Source organism: Bombina bombina, chromosome 5 (assembly GCF_027579735.1).
Source record: "Bombina bombina isolate aBomBom1 chromosome 5, aBomBom1.pri, whole genome shotgun sequence".
NCBI classification, from domain to species: Eukaryota; Metazoa; Chordata; class Amphibia; order Anura; family Bombinatoridae; genus Bombina; species Bombina bombina.
This window is the reverse complement of record NC_069503.1, coordinates 508,021,505-508,037,910: the sequence shown is the minus strand read 5'-3', so window position 1 is coordinate 508,037,910 and position 16,406 is coordinate 508,021,505. Positions and strand designations below refer to the sequence as shown.

Below are 16,406 nucleotides of genomic sequence, written 5' to 3'. Positions count from 1 at the left end.
AGTGCATTGCTGCTCCTACTCTACATCAAAGGATACTGGGAGACCAAAGCAAATTTGATAATAGAAGTAAATTGGAAAGTAATTGAAAATTGCATGCTGTGTCTGAATCATGAAGTTTAATTTTGATTTTACTATCCCTTTAATATTTCAATAAAAGTTCACAAAAACACACATAAATATTTATATTGTTTATGTTAGTTACATACAATAACAATTTCAAAGCACTGCTGATTGTACCCTATATCTATTTAAAGGTTATCAAATATTTCCCATAGTTCTAAAGAATTCAATTAATATGAAAAGCTGAAATGTCAAACTGAAAGTCATCCCTATATTTACTACAATTTTGGCATATATTCAGAATTTGTTTTAAGCCCTTGTTCCAATAAACTTTTGTGTTCAACTTTGTTTCCTTTTTTGTATTCCATACCATTCAAACCATGGGTGTTTCGTTTAGGGAAAATCAGTTTCTCATACATGCTCTATGATTGGCTAAACATATGAAAAATAAATAAATAAATAAATAAATATATATATATATATATATATATATATATATATATATATAAAATAATAATTAAAAATAAACCTTTTCTTTTTTTGGGGGGGGGGGGGGGGGTCATTATAGAATCAGAATAAATGGGGCCAATGTGAAATGAAAATATTTTGGACTATTGTTTCTTAGATTATTATCATTGCCTGAATTAATGTTTTTTCCCCACATAGTCAATTATCTAAGATTATTATTATTATTATTATTATTATTATTAAAAAAATTTTTTAGAATTAATTATTAATATTATTATTATTATTATTTATATTTATATTACTATTATTATTATTGGTAATTTTATAATCACAAATGCAGAGCTTTACATAAACATTCAACAGTACACTAAATAAATGCTAGACAGATTGATATTTTCAAAGATTATCCTGAGAATAATATGAAGATGTATTTTATTTTTTATATTTCTTGTTTTTTTATATTTTGAAAACATAAGTGTAATGCTTTAGTGTCCATAAAGCAATAAGTACCACCATGTTGTAACCTAGGTTTCCTTTACTACTGAGGTCCTGTTACACATGGGTTATTAAGATTAAGAGTGCCCACAATTTAAGATAGAGTAAATGTCTTGCAAAATCAATCAAAAGCCATAATAGATTTTTAATATTTTGGGTTAATTTAAAATTTAAAAATCAAACCACTACTTTCCATATTTAGTTTGATCAAATTTCTTTTTTTTTTTGTAGTAGAAACAAGTGAGAAGACTGTGATTGAGAATAAAACATGTGATAACAATGCTACAGGTATGTATTTTTACTCTCCTTTATGATTTTACTGGAATATGGTCATAAATGTTTTGCAAGGTCTGCAAGATGCAATGTCCTTGTAAGAAAGTACTTGCACATAATGTCATTTAATGTGTGTGTGTGTGTGTGTAAATGTATGTGTAATATATATATATATATATATATATATATATACACAGTATCTCACAAAAGTGAGTACACCCCTCACATTTTTGTAAATAGTTTATTATATCTTTTCATGTGACAACACTGAAGAAATGACACATTACTACAATGTAAAGTAGTGAGTGTACAGCCTGTATAATGGTGTAAATTTGCTATCCCCTAAAAATAACTCAACACACAGCCATTAATGTCTAAACCATTGACAACAAAAGTGAGTACATCACTAAGTGGAAATGTCCAAATTGGGCCCAAAGTGTCAATATTTTGTGTGGCCACCATTATTTTCCAGCACTGTCTTAACCCTCTTGGGCATGGAGTTCACCAGAGCTTCACAGGTTGCCACTGGAGTCCTCTTCCACTCCTCCATAACAACATCACAGAGCTGATGGATGTTAGAGACCTTGCGCTCTGCCACCTTCCGTTTGAGGATGCCCCACAGATGCTCAATAGGGTTTAGGTCTGGAGACATGCTTGGCCAGTCCATCACCTTTACCCTCAGCTTCTTTAGCAAGGCAGTGGTCGTCTTGGATGCCCTGCGGCCCAGTCTCCAAAGGGAGGGGATCATGCTCTGCTTCAGTATGTCACAGTATATGTTGGCATTCATGGTTCCCTCAATAAACTGTAGCTCCCCAGTGCCGGCAGCACTCATGCAGGCCCAGACCATGACATTCCCACCACCATGCTTGACTGTAGGCAAGACACACTTGTCTTTGTACTCGTCACCTGGTTGCCGCCACACACGCTTGACACCATCTGAACCAAATAAGTTTATCTTGGTCTCATCTGACCACAGGACATGGTTCCAGTAATCCATGTCCTTAGTCTGCTTTTCTTCATCAAACTGTTTGAAGGCTTTCTTGTGCATAATCTTTAGAAGAGGCTTCCTTTTGGGATGACAGCCATGCAGACCAATTTCATGCCGTGAGCAGCATCAGGGCTGAGTACTGACAGGCTGACCCCCCACCCCTTCAACCTCTACAGCAATGCTGGCAGCACTCATACGTCTATTTCCCAAAGACAACCTTTGGATATGACGCTGAGCACGTGCACTCAACTTTTTTGGTCGACCATGGCGAGGCCTGTTCTGAGTGGAACCTGTCCTGTGAAACTGCTGTATGGTCTTGCTCACCGTGCTACAGCTCAGTTTCAGGGTCTTCTCATAGCCTAGGCCATCTTTATGTAGAGCAACAATTCTTTTTTCATATCCTCAAAGAGTTCTTTACCATGAGGTTCCATGTTGAACTTCCGGTGATCAGTATGAAAGAGTGTGAGAATGATAACACCAAATTTAACACACCGGCTCCCCATTCAAACCTGAGACCTTGTAAAACTAATGAGTCACATGACACAGAGGAGGGAAAATGGCTAATTGGGCCCAATTTTAACATTTCCACTTAGGGGTGTACTCACTTTTGTTGCCAATGGTTTAGACATTAATGGCTGTGTGTTGAGTTATTTTGAGGGAATAGCAAATGTACACTGTTATACAGGCTGTACACTCACTACTTTACATTGTAGCAAAGTGTCATTCCTTCAGTGTTGTCACATGAAAAGATATAATAAAATATTTTCAAAAATGTGAGGGGTGTACTCACTTTTGTGAGATACTGTGTGTATATATATATATATATATATATATATATATATATATACACATACATATAAAGCAAAATAAGGAAAACTCACAAAAGTTGTGAGTATACTCCAAAAAAATATACTTGCACAATATAAGGAAAAAAATGTTTGCATTAAAATTGTAAAAAATAACCTTTATTATGTTAGTTTAAAAGACAGCAAAGAGTAAGACGCTTCTTGCTGCTCTCACACACAGTTTAAAAACACTACACCTGTGTAATTCAATCTAAAAATTATACTGTAACCCTAAATGTTATAGTAAAAGAGGTAATGTATCATTGCTGGGATACTAGGAGTAGGGAGCATGTTTTACTAATAAAGCTTCCGTATGTACTGTAGAATAAGTATATATAAATTACTGATTTATGTTTATCAGTTATTTGATGATAATCAGTTATTACCCTCAGAATTATTATTTCAAAGGTTTAATCTACACTGTTCGAATTTATTTGCTTATTTTCAACTAAGGCACTACATATTCACACAAAAATGGAATGTGGAATTTCTAAGAGATTGGATAGACATTAAAAATATTATCCGGCAATTCTCTCTGGGTCAGTCTTCGATATCACTGATCTATGATATCCTCCTGGCTAGACAGGGTGAATTAGGTGTAGATAATCTATATAACTTCTGGAAGAAATATTTGCCAGAACTAGGGGAGAACAGGATTGAGCGAAGCTTCACAGAGTTAGAAAAATTACAAGTTTCTATATCATGGAAAGAAGCGCATTTAAAACTAGTCAATAATTATTATCTCTCCCCAGATAAAATGGCCAGATTTTATCCTTCTCAGAATTATGCTTGCCCAAGATGTTCCTTGGATAGGGCGGATATTTTTCATATGTTTTGGTCTTGTCCAAAGATTCAACAATATTGGCAAAAGATAAGATTCTGGTATAGTAAAATCTATAGAGATATGGCACCATTCACGGCTGATGAGGTAGTTTTTCTAACTAATGCTGAGTTACGCCCTAAGAGGGCGATAAAGATATTGAACACAATTATTATAATTGCGAGACAGTTAATCACTAAAGGCTGGAAAGATCATACAGCTCCTAGAATCACAGGGTTCTTGAAAGAAATCCAGTTCCAAATTTTATTTGAATCCTTTCATACTAAATTCACAGCTGAACGTAAGGTCAGGGCTTTTCTTCTGGATTGGTCTCCATTAATTATTTCTTACCCATTACAGATTCAAAGACGTATTTTACAACCCTTCTTAAACTCTATAGCTTTTTTGGAATTGGTTATATTAGAAGTATTCCCGTCAACATGGATATCGGGTCCCCGGGAGATAACACTATGAAATAGTAATTGTGAAATAATAAGTAAAGAAAGAGAAGAGGTGGGGTTAGTAGGGGAGGTGGGGGGTGGGTGGGCGGGCGGGGGAGAGAGGTGTATAGAATAGAGAATTTTTTTCTTCTTTTCCCCTTTTTTTTTTTTTTTTTTTTTTTTTTTTTTCTCTCTCTTTTTCTTTTTTCCCCTCCTCATTAGTGGTTTAAATATTTATAAAATTTCCAGCGATATAATTGACTAGATGCTAAAAAGTCAGGTATTAGTATTCACTTGTTTCTTTGTATGTTTGCTTGATATTATTCATTATTGTCATTATTTGTATTTCTGTTTTTCTATATGTATGATGGCCTTGCATGGCATAATGAAATACAATTCGACATATATTTACTTTTTATGTTCTTTCTGTTGCTGGAATCAATAAAGATATTTGAAAAAAAAAAAGTATATATAAATTAAATCAGCTGCCTAAATATAAAGGCGTATATTAAGTAAGCAAGATTAAAGTAATGCTGGTATTATCTGCACACACTGAGTGCTGAGTGAACAAACAACTCCCTTCCCTTAAGAAGTTACCCCAGGCGATAGAGAACAATTACGGTAACAATATAAGATAGGTACATTTTTAAATACAACAGGTGAGCAGTTAAAATAACAGAGGTCCCCTATATTATATTATATATATATATATATATATATATATATATATATATACCTTGACAAAGGCCCAGGTGATGGACGAAATGTTGGTTTTGTTTGTCTCATATGAATAAAGAATCAAACTCATTTGAAGAGACTGAGTTTTTGATTGGAAGATTGGAATATGTTTACATAGAAAACTCTCATCAATTTTGATGTGCTTAGAATGCTTAAACCATATGATTAAATATTTATGTATGTGTGTATATATATATATATTAAATATAAATACACAAACACCGTATACATACAAATACATATACACATATATGTATTTTTTATTAACAATATAATGATAGAAAAAGTGATGTTCATTTTAAACATATATACAGAGAATCTGATATTTGCATAATGCGTAACAATGGCAGGGATTCTCGGAAATGTACAGATGTGGAATTCTGAGGATTAAAGATAAATAAGTTCTTGAATATAAAGAAAAATGTAATAACTTTCTAACAGTATAACAATTATGTGTATTGGAGACATTTTTACAATACATATTACAGTGCTGGAAATTTTCACTAGTCCACTAGTATTGATTTGAACTAGTGAAAAGAAAAAAAAGTGGACAAGAAATTATTAAAGGGACACTAAACCCAAAAATTTTCTTTCATATTTCAGGGAGACAATACAATTTTAAACAACATTCCATTTTACTTCTATTATCTAATTTGGTTATTTTTTTAGATATCCTTTGTTGAAGAAATATCAATGCACATGGGTGAGCCAATCACACGAGGCATCTATGTGCAGCCACCAATCAGCAGCTACTGAGCCTATCTGGATATGCTTTTTAGCAAAGAATATCCAGAGAATGAAGCAAATTAGATAATAGAAGTAAACTAGAAAGTTGTTTAAAATCCCATGCTCTTTCTAAATCAAGAAAGAAAAAATTTGGGTTTCATGTCCCTTTAAGGCATTTTCCTATTATTAACATTGAGTGGACTAGTAATATTTTTCCACCCCAGTATGTGTCTATATATAGAAGTTTGTTAGTTCTCTCAGAAAAAGACGTTTTCTTATATCAATCAGGGGTTGAGTAATAAAATCTAAAACGTATTATGTTAAATTATAAATTAGATTAACCAAAACTATCATTTTCATATTAACAGTTTCTTTTTTTTTGTTTGCACAGGTGTTGTGTACTTAAACCAAAGAAGCTACAGAGCAGCCTCTCTCGCTTACACCCTCCTGCTGGTGAAGAGCGCTATGTACAGCCTCATGTTGCTGCTCTTTATGGTCAGCAGCAGACACTGGCTTGGTGTCTCCAAAAGAATGAATGTTGAGTAAGGGGTTGACCCTAGCTTGAAGAGTCATGATACCAACTACCATTGTTATCACTATATCATATCTAATATCCCTTTAAATATTTGTTTTCTACTGCACACCTTTATGGCATGATCTAGTACTGATGCTTGAAATATGCTTTTGTCTTTTATTATAGGAAATTATATGTAGTATTAATTTTAAAGACATATGTTATACTTTATTATAGGTCATTTATAATTGATAGTACCTTACAAAAAGAGAGAGAAAGAGACTGTCTGTAAAAGTTGTAGTACAGGGGTCAGCAATCTGTTGAGCCAAAGTTGGCCAGCTTTAATTTTTTTGATTGAGATTTTGAAAATTAATGTAATGAATATTTAGTTAATAATAATAATAATTATAATTAAAGCAAAGGATATCAGATCAAGTCCCTGGTCTTGCAGCTTATCTGCCTTATCAGACCTCAGAATCCTGTCCCTGTAACACTTCTGTTAGCCCATAACGCTGCGGAATCTGTTGGCGCTCTACAAATAACCAATAATAATAATAATACCAGGAAAAAATCTCAGTTTCAATACATAGCCCTAAAGCCACTTAATTTATGATCTCCTGCACTAGGCCTGGCTGCCACTGTCTTTCCGCTAGTGATTTAAAATTTCTGCTTATGCAACAAATAGCAAGGACCTTAGGTTGCTGACCACAGTAGTAGGAGACAATGCCTTTCTGAGGGCTAACTGTACATTTTTCATAGGTTAACACTTCAAAAAATGTAAAATCCAAAAAGATTTATATGTAAGGTTTTTTTGTTTTTTTTATAGGTCCGGTATGCTCTGTATTACAAATTTTAGGAATAGTACTTGGTTAAAAGTGTTACTTTCTTTAGTCATTGTTTTTTAGAACCTATAAAAACATAACATACACTTTGCATACTATGAAACATACTTTTTTTTTTTTTTAAATGTTGCATCAATCTATTTCCAAATGTATTAATCAATCATCAAATAAAGTATGCTATTCTGTTTTGTTTGCTTATTTTTGTTTTAATGTTGGAAAAAAACATATTGTCTTTATGTTGATATGTTTGGAAATATTTGGTTTGTGTCCTTAAAGGGACATAAGAGCAGTGTTCCCTCTAAGGTTAGTTTTTTTGTGAGCAGCCAAGCAGTGAAACAAAATAAGGGAACCACACCTTGCAGTCTGCATTGTGTAGTGTTTGCTAATTGGTCTAATTAACGGTTTCACTGCTGGGCTGCTTACAGAACTGGCCTTAGAGTGAACACTGCATAAGAGTGCACAACGAAGCTGCGCTAATGTGTTACAGCATTTTTTTAAAAAAATAGTTCCAGAGCTGCAATGCACTACTGGGAGCTAGCTGAACACATCTGGTGAGCAATAGAGAAGATAAATATGGGCCTTGCTGCCAATCACCAGCAACATTCTAGTAGTATATTGCTGCTTCTGGGCCTACCTAGGTAGGCTTTTTAAGAAAAGATACCAACTAAACAAAATCAATTTGACAGAAGTAAATTGAAAAGGCTCCTACAACTGTATGATCTGTCTGCAAAAATGAAGGTTTTCATACCCCTAATCAGCCAATAGGATTTTTCCTACCTTAATTCCGATTGGCTGATAGAATCCTATCAGCCAATCAGAATTCAAGGGACGCCATCTTGGATGACGTCATTTAAAGGAACCTTCATTCTGTGTTTAGCCGTCTGAAGAAGAGGATGCTCTGCGTCGGCTGGCTTGAAGATGGACCCGCTCCGGATGGATGAAGATAGAAGATGCCGCCTGGATGAAGACTTCTGCCCGTCTGGAGGACCTCTTCTGCCTGGATCAGATGAAGATTTCTGCCCCTCTGGAGGACCACTTGTGCCCGGCTGGGTGAAGACGTCTCAAGGTAGGGTGATCTTCAAGGGGTTTGTGTTAGGTTTTATTAAGGGGGGATTGGGTGGGTTTTAGAGTAGAGTTGGGTGTGTGGGTGGTGGGTTTTAATGTTGGGGGGGTATTGTATTTTTTTTAAAGGTAAAAGAGCTGATTACTTTGGGGCAATGCCCTGCAAAAAGCCCTTTTAAGGGCTATTTGTAATTTAGTATAGGGTAGGGAATTGTATTATTTTGGGGGGCTTTTTATTTTATTAGGGATATTAGATTATGTGTAATTAATTTTAAATTCTTGTAATTATTTTATTTTTTCTGTAATTTAGTGGGTTTTTTTCATACTTTAGTTTATTTAGTTTATGTACTGTCAAACCTTGGGTGAGAACCTCCATCCCTTAGCCAGGGCATTGAAAATGGTTCGTGAATGGGTATTCCAGCATGACAATGACCCAAAACACATGGCCAAGGCCACAAAGGAGTGGCTCAAGAACAAGCACATTAAGGTCCTGGAGTGGCCTAGCCAGTCTCCTGACCTTAATCCCATAGAAAATCTGTGGAGGAAGCTTAAGGTTTGAGTTGAGAAACGTCCGCTTGAAACCTTAATGACTTGGAGAGGATCTGCAAAAAGGAGTGTGACAAAATCCCTCCTGAGATGTGTGCAAACCTGGTGGCCAACTACAAGAAATGTCTGACCTCTGTGATTGCCAACAAGGGTTTTGCCACCAAGTACTAAGTCATGTTTTGCAAAGGGGTCAAATACTTATTTCACTCATTAAAATGCAAAGCAATTTATAAAAAAAAATGAAATGTGTTTTTCTGGATTTTGTTGTTGTTATTCTGTCTCTCACTGTTCAAATAAACCTACAATTAAAATTATAGACTGATCATTTCTTTGTCAGTGGGCAATCGTACAAAATCAGCAGGGGATCAAATAATTTTTCCCCTCACTGTATTTACAGGGATACACAGTCCCCAAAGACCGCAATGTAACACTTTTCAGAGCGTTTTTTTTTTCTTCTAACACCCCACACCCACCAAACTTAACCCCTAAAAACTGCTTAGTGCAGTGTATTTTAACAAACAAAAAAAAAAGCTTATATTTTTTATTTTAGTAAAGGCACTGCACACATTATTTTCAGGGCAATTGGAGGACAAATTTAAAAAAATAACCAGAGGTCTGTTTCCCGTTTAAGGGCCTGTGATAAATTAGCGCTCCACTTCTAATCTAGCCCATAGTGTTTATATGAGTGGAGCTGTACTCTTACATATACTTATGTTGTGTTTAAAGCAAAAACATTTTCTTGCTCTATGCAAGTTCTTTAGTCGTAATAACCGGACAAGCCTAAATAACGATTGAGCTCAAGCAAATGCGTTTACTTTCAACTTTTGCTTTATTTCTATTGCGCGCATAAAGCCAAAAAAGCCGATATCACTTTTGCACAAAAGTTAGCGCATCACTTGTAATCTAGCCCAAAGTTAGAGAGGAAGTTTGCTGTTCAACCGAGAGGCAATCAGGTTTATCTCTGGAAGACCTGAAATATTCACAATCTGATTGAAAATGTCCTAACTAAGAGATCACTCCCCTGGATGCAGAGACTGACGACTAAGAAAATCTGCTTCCAAGTTGTTCATCACTGGAATATGAACTGCAGAAATCAGATAATTATTGACTTCTGCCCAAGAAAGGTTTCTAGATACCTCTCTCATAGCAAGGGAACTGCAAGTTCCACCCTGATGATTGATATAGGTCACTGCTGTGACATTGACTGAAAACAAAGATGAGAATCCCTTTTCAACAGAGAGCCCTGAAGAGCTCTAAAACATTTATTGGCAACCTCGCCTCCTGAGGAAACCAAATTCTTTGTGCCCTCTGAGACCTGGAAGACTTGCATCTGTAGTGATCAGACTCCAAATAAGACAAGCAAAAGAAGCCCTCTGAATACAAAGCTGATGATTCAGGGACTGACTTGTTCTGTAATCCAGATAAATCTTTTGAGACAGATGAGTATGATCCCTGCACCACTGAAGATGCATACAAATCTGAAGAGAACTTATGTGGAAAAGAACAAACGGAATAACATCTGATGCAGCAATCATGAAGCCTAACATCTCCATACAAAGAGCAACTGAAGGAAAAGAAAGAGACTGAATGATTAAACAAGCTGACAATAGCTTCAATCTCTTTTATCTGTCAAAGAAAGTCTCATAGAAACAATCTATATGAACCTCAGAAAAACAAATCTTGCCTGTGGAACAGGGGAACTCTTTGGAAAAATTAATTTTCCAACCATGTTCTTGAAGAAACAACAACAGTCTGTTGGTATGAGATACTGTTAAATGTAAAGATGGAGCCTGAACCAAGATATCTTCCCGGTAAGGAACTGAGTTCTGGTTACAGACTAAAGGGTATCCAGAACCTTTGAAAATATTCTGGGAACAGACCAAATGAAATTCTACTAAAGAAAAAGACAGAGCTTGAACAAAGATGTCATCCAGATATGGAAACACTGCAGTGCCCTGAGTTCTGATCACAGACAAAAGGGCACCCAGAACGTTTAAAACTTTTTGAAGCTGTAGCCAGACCAAATGGTAGAGCAGCAAACTGGAAGTGCTTATCCAGAAAAGTAAACCTTAGAAACTGATAATGATCGTTGTAAATAGGAACATGAAGGTAAGCATTCTTTAAATCTATTGTGGACATAAAATGACATTGCTAAACAAGAGGCAGAATAGTCAGAATAGTCTCCATGTTGAGAGTTGGAACTCTGACAAACTTAGAGCTTTTAGATCCAAAACTTGTATGAAAGTACCTTCCTACTTTGGAACAATAAAGAGAAAGGAATAAAATCCCATCCCCTGCTCCAACAAAGGAGACAATGTTTGTGTTAACTATGACATAGAAAATCTTTGGCATTACTATTGGGTAAGGTATATTCAAAAAGGATACAAAGTGATTTGTTTTCATGCCTGAAGAAACAGTCAGTAGACTGAGAAACGCGTAGTATATCACATTGATGCAATTAAGAGTGCTGAAATGTTTTTAGTGTTTTAATTATATTAAAGTGTTTTTTCACTCATCTCTTCGTATCGTCTGATCTATATGATCATTCCCCTTTTTAATGATCATCCAGATCTGGACAGTTGGGGCTCATTTGTGATTAAGTTACATCACACCTTTATCCAGAGTTTGAGCCAAGCCGAGCACCTTGGATCCTTGTTCTGTGGACCATTGTATCATCTGTTTCTAACAGCATGACAGAGTGCTGCCCCCTTTGTGAGTATACTGTGAGCGAGTGATACGTAACCTGCCTGTTTGTTTGAAGCTGATTTGCATAAGGAAGCGTCTCTTCTTTTTCTGTCTTTCAGACTGAAGTTGGTAGTTTTCTTCACGTTTTTGTGTGACTGGAGAGAGTGGCTGATCCTTGCACCTGTGAACATATCCCCAAGAATTCATCCAGGATTGGTCTCACATGAATTTGACCTTGATTTGCTCAGTTGAGAGCTGGACTCTGTAGCGCCCCTGCATTTCTGGACTTTTTTTAGATAGGAGTTTGGTTTAAGAAGCAGAACAAACTCCACACCCGACATCTAGATAGTGCAGTAAGGAGAGAGCACATGTGTAGCCAGACGTAAGATAGAGGGAAAAAAAAAAGTGTGAGAAATAAGACGCATGCAATTCCGAAAAGCCAGCATGCACAATTCTAACCATCCGAAGCACGTAGACTAAAAAGCCAAAGCACATTAACTAAAAAAAAGACATGCACAATCTCAACAAACCTATACACACAAAAAAAAAACTTTATAAATGTAAAGGGGAATATAACCAAACAAATAAATTAAGAAACATTGTCTTAGGGCTGTATATATATATATATATATATATATATATATATATATATATATATATATAATAAGCAATAATATAAATAAAAGGCTAATGGAGTGCCCCATAAGCAAAAAAAGAGTACTTAGACATAGGCACTCAACTACTGTATAAAACCAGTAGGAAGCCAAACCAGTGCTGAAACGTAACAGCAGAGGATATGGAATAGGAGTATATTGACGAACAAACAGGAGGGATCAAAGGACAAGTCCCTGCAACACCTGTGGAAGGCTTCTGACTAATTCCCATGAGGTGACAAATGTGTCACTACCCCAAACTCCCAATAAATATCTCCAACAAACCCTTCACTCTGAGAGGAAATGGGCCTCAACTCAGTCTGAGAAGCCCTATCACTGAAGAAAATCAAACATCTTTATTCTTATTTTCTGGTAGGTATATATGCTCTGCGCTGTTTGGTATAAGCTCTTAGATCTAAGGAAGCTTCCTCTATGCTTCCAAAGTGGTAATCAGAAAAGTAAAGCAAAGAAATAAGAGCGCTATAAAGCTAATACCAAATGGAGGGAAAAAAATATCTATTAGACACAAGTATTGTTTTAAAATAATTTTGTAAATTTATTAGAGAACAAAATATCATAAATTGTATACAATGAAAATTGTCTACAATTTATTTGTATTCACTGAGACTAAAAATAATGCCAGCAGTCTTTTCCACATCTTCTTTGTGCTCAGTAGTAAAGCTAGTGAGAATATGTGGTGCTAAAGTTAATTGCCGATACTTAAATTTATCATGGTACTAATTTTGTAAATTTGTGTTAACAACGTGATACACTAGTGTTAGCTGCGTGATGGGTCTGTAGGGATGAATTATTGGTATTCCCTTGATATGTGCAATGTTGAAAAAGTAAATTGCAAAGAGGTGAAATCGGGATATAAGTCTTTAAGTAAGACCAATATCTGTCTAAAATATATACGAATGTACAAATGTGTGAACTATAGTTCCTATATGGTAATTCCTAAACGGTTATGTGTCTTGCTTGGGATTTATGAAGGATTATTCTTAGAAATTATAATAGTATGCAATTGTCGGTTGGCCAACATTTGATAATATGCTCATATGGACATAAGTGAACATAAAAAACTTACTGCTAGATTACGAGTTTTGTGTTTGAGGCTATGCGGTGCTAACGAGCAGTTTATGCTCACCACTCACTTACAGACAGCGCTGGTATTACGGTTTTTACAAACCCGTCGTTAAAAGACAAGAAGTGAGCGTTGAGCAAAATTTTGCTCATTACCGCACTTCAATACCAGCGCTGCTTACGTTAGCGGTGAGCTGGTGTAACGTGCTCGTGCACGATTTCCCCATAGGAATCAATGGGGAGAGCCAGCTGAAAAAAAGTTTAACACCTGCAAAAAAGCAGCGTTTAGCTCCTAAAGCAGCCCCATTGATTCCTATGGGGAAATAAAAGTTATGTCTACACCTAACACCCTAACATGAACCCCAAGTCTAAACACCCCTAATCTTACACTTATTAACCCCTAATCTGCTGCCCCCCGGCATCGCCGACACCTGCATTATATTATTAACCCCTAATCTGCCACTCCGGACACCGCCGCCACCTACATTATACTTATGAACCCCTAATCTGCCGCCCCCAATGTCGCCGCCACCTACTTACACTTATTAACCCCTAATCTGCCGCCCCCAATGTCGCCGCCACCTACTTACACTTATTAACCCCTAATCTGCCGCCCCCAATGTCGCTGCCACTATAATAAACATATTAATCCCTAAACCTACGTCTAGCCCTAACCCCCCTAACTTAAATATAATTTAAATAAATCTAAATTAAATTACTATAATTAACTAAATTATTCCTATTTGAAACTAAATACTTACCTGTAAAATAAACCCTAAGATAGCTACAATATAACTAATAGTTACATTGTATCTAGTTTAGGGTTTATTTTTATTTTACAGGCAAGTTTGTATTTATTTTAACTAGGTAGAATAGTTACTAAATAGTTATTAACTATTTAATAAACTACCTAGCTAAAATAAATACAAAAGTAACTGTAAAATAAAACCTAACCTAAGTTACACTAACACCTAACACTACACTATAATTAAATTAATTCCCTAAAGTAAATACAATTAAATACAATTAAATACAATTAAATAAAATTAATTAAAAGTACAAACAAAAACAAACACTAAATTACAGAAAATAATAAACAAATTACAAGATTTTTAAACTAATTACACCTACTCTAATCCCCCTAACAAAATAAAAAAGCCCCCCCCCAAAATAAAAAAGCCCTACCCTACACTAAACTACAAATAGCCCTTAAAAGGGCCTTTTGCAGGGAATTGCCCCAAAGTAATCAGCTCTTTTACGTGTAAAAAAAATTACAAATCCCCCCCAACATTAAAACCCACCACCCACACAACCAACCCTAATCTAAAACCCACCCAATACCCCCTTAAAAAAAACTAACACTAACCCCTTGAAGATCACCTTACCGGGAGAAGTCCAACCGGGCCGAAGCCCTCAACGAATCCGGCAGGTGACCGAAAGGTCACCACAAATTCCAAAAAGGAAGAACTCCCAGAATGAGCTCAGTTCACAAAGACCCAAATGGGTCCTGACAAACAAGGGGAGGCAACGCTCAGACCAAACAAAAAACACAAGGTTTAGAACCGGCATTCGAACAGAGAAAATTTTCCTGAAGATGGAGACCTCAAAACGTCACATAATACGTGTAGTAAACCCAAACGAGGTAAACACCTGAGGTAAGACACGCAGTCATCATCAGGATGACACAGAAAGAAAATACATGCTGAAAAAAGAAATTTATGCTTACCTGATAAATTTATTTCTTTTACGATATGACAAATCCACAGATTTTATCCTTACTTGTGGGATTAAACCTCCCGCCAGCAGGAAGTGGCAAAGAGCACCACAGCAGAGCTGTATATATAGCTCCTCCCTTCCCCTCTTCCCCCAGTCATTCGACCGAAATTAGGAAGAGAAAGGAAAAGCCAAAGGTGCAGAAGTGACTGAAATTTAAAAAATAAGTACATACCTGTCTTAGAAATGACAGGGTGGGCCGTGGACTCTTCATATCGTAAAATAAATAAATTTATCAGGTAAACATAGTAACATAGTAACATAGTAACATAGTAGATAAGGTTGAAAAAAGACTGAAGTCCATCGAGTTCAACCTATACAAATCTAAAATACTTACAAAAAGCTCCAGTTAAGCTTAAATAACCCCATTAAAATGTGACCCATTTAATACTAGCAATCATATCCATGAATTTTGTTTATATACAGAAAATTATCCAGACTATTTTTAAATGTATCTATGGTATTGGCATTCACTACCTCCTTTGGTAATGAGTTCCACAATTTTATTGCTCTTACAGTGAAAAAACGTTTCCGTTGCAGGAGATTAAATCTCCTTTCCTCCAACCTTAAATTATGACCTCTTGTCAGAACCAATTTTCTTGGAATAAAAAGAGCTTCTGCCATCTCTGTATATGGGCCTTGAATATATTTATATAAAGTAATCATGTCACCTCTCAAGCGCCTTTTTTCTAAAGAGAACAGACCCAGTTTGGCTAGCCTCTCCTCATAGGTTAATTTCTCCAATCCCCTTATTAGCTTTGTGGCCCTTCTCTGAACTTTTTCTAGTTCTGCAATATCTTTTTTAGCAATCGGTCCCCAGAACTGCACTCCAAACTCAAGGTGAGGTCTTACCAGGGCTTTATATAATGACAGAATTATGCTTTCCTCCCTTGAATCAATGCCTCTTTTAATACATGCTAGTATCTTATTAGCCTTTGAAGCCGCTGCTCTGCATTGTGCACTCATCTTTAGCTTGTTATCTATTACTACTCCCAAATCCCTTTCCTCCTGTGTTTGGCTAAGTCTTGTCCCATTTAAAAAATACAAAGCCTGCTTATTTTTACTTCCAAAATGTAGAACCTTACATTTTTCCGTATTAAATCTCATTTTCCATTTACTTGCCCATAGTTCTAATTTTAGCAAATCCCTTTGCAAAGAGAGTTCATCCTGCTCTGACCTAATGACCTTACTTAACTTAGTATCATCTGCAAAAATAGAGATGTCGCTATTTAATCCTTGCTCCAAGTCATTTATAAAAATATTAAAAAGAACAGGGCCCAGTACTGATCCCTGGGGGACGCCACTGATTACCTTTGTCCAATCTGAGTATGATCCATTTACTGCTACTCGTTGCTCCCTATCTTTTATCCAGTTATTTATCCATGAGCTAACATT

General features: G+C 35.8%; 1 protein-coding gene across 1 annotated transcript in view; it reads left to right on the top strand.

Moving 5' to 3' along the window:
• The window catches only part of LOC128661524 (M1-specific T cell receptor beta chain), a 267,982-nt gene extending 261,583 nt beyond the window's left edge, over positions 1 to 6,399 (top strand). The window contains exons 6-7 of the mRNA XM_053715772.1: positions 1,255 to 1,311; positions 6,245 to 6,399. Coding sequence (XP_053571747.1) covers positions 1,255 to 1,311; positions 6,245 to 6,399 — 212 coding nt within the window. The remainder of the gene's footprint in view (positions 1 to 1,254; positions 1,312 to 6,244) is intronic.
• Positions 6,400 to 16,406: the final 10,007 nt, after the last annotated feature.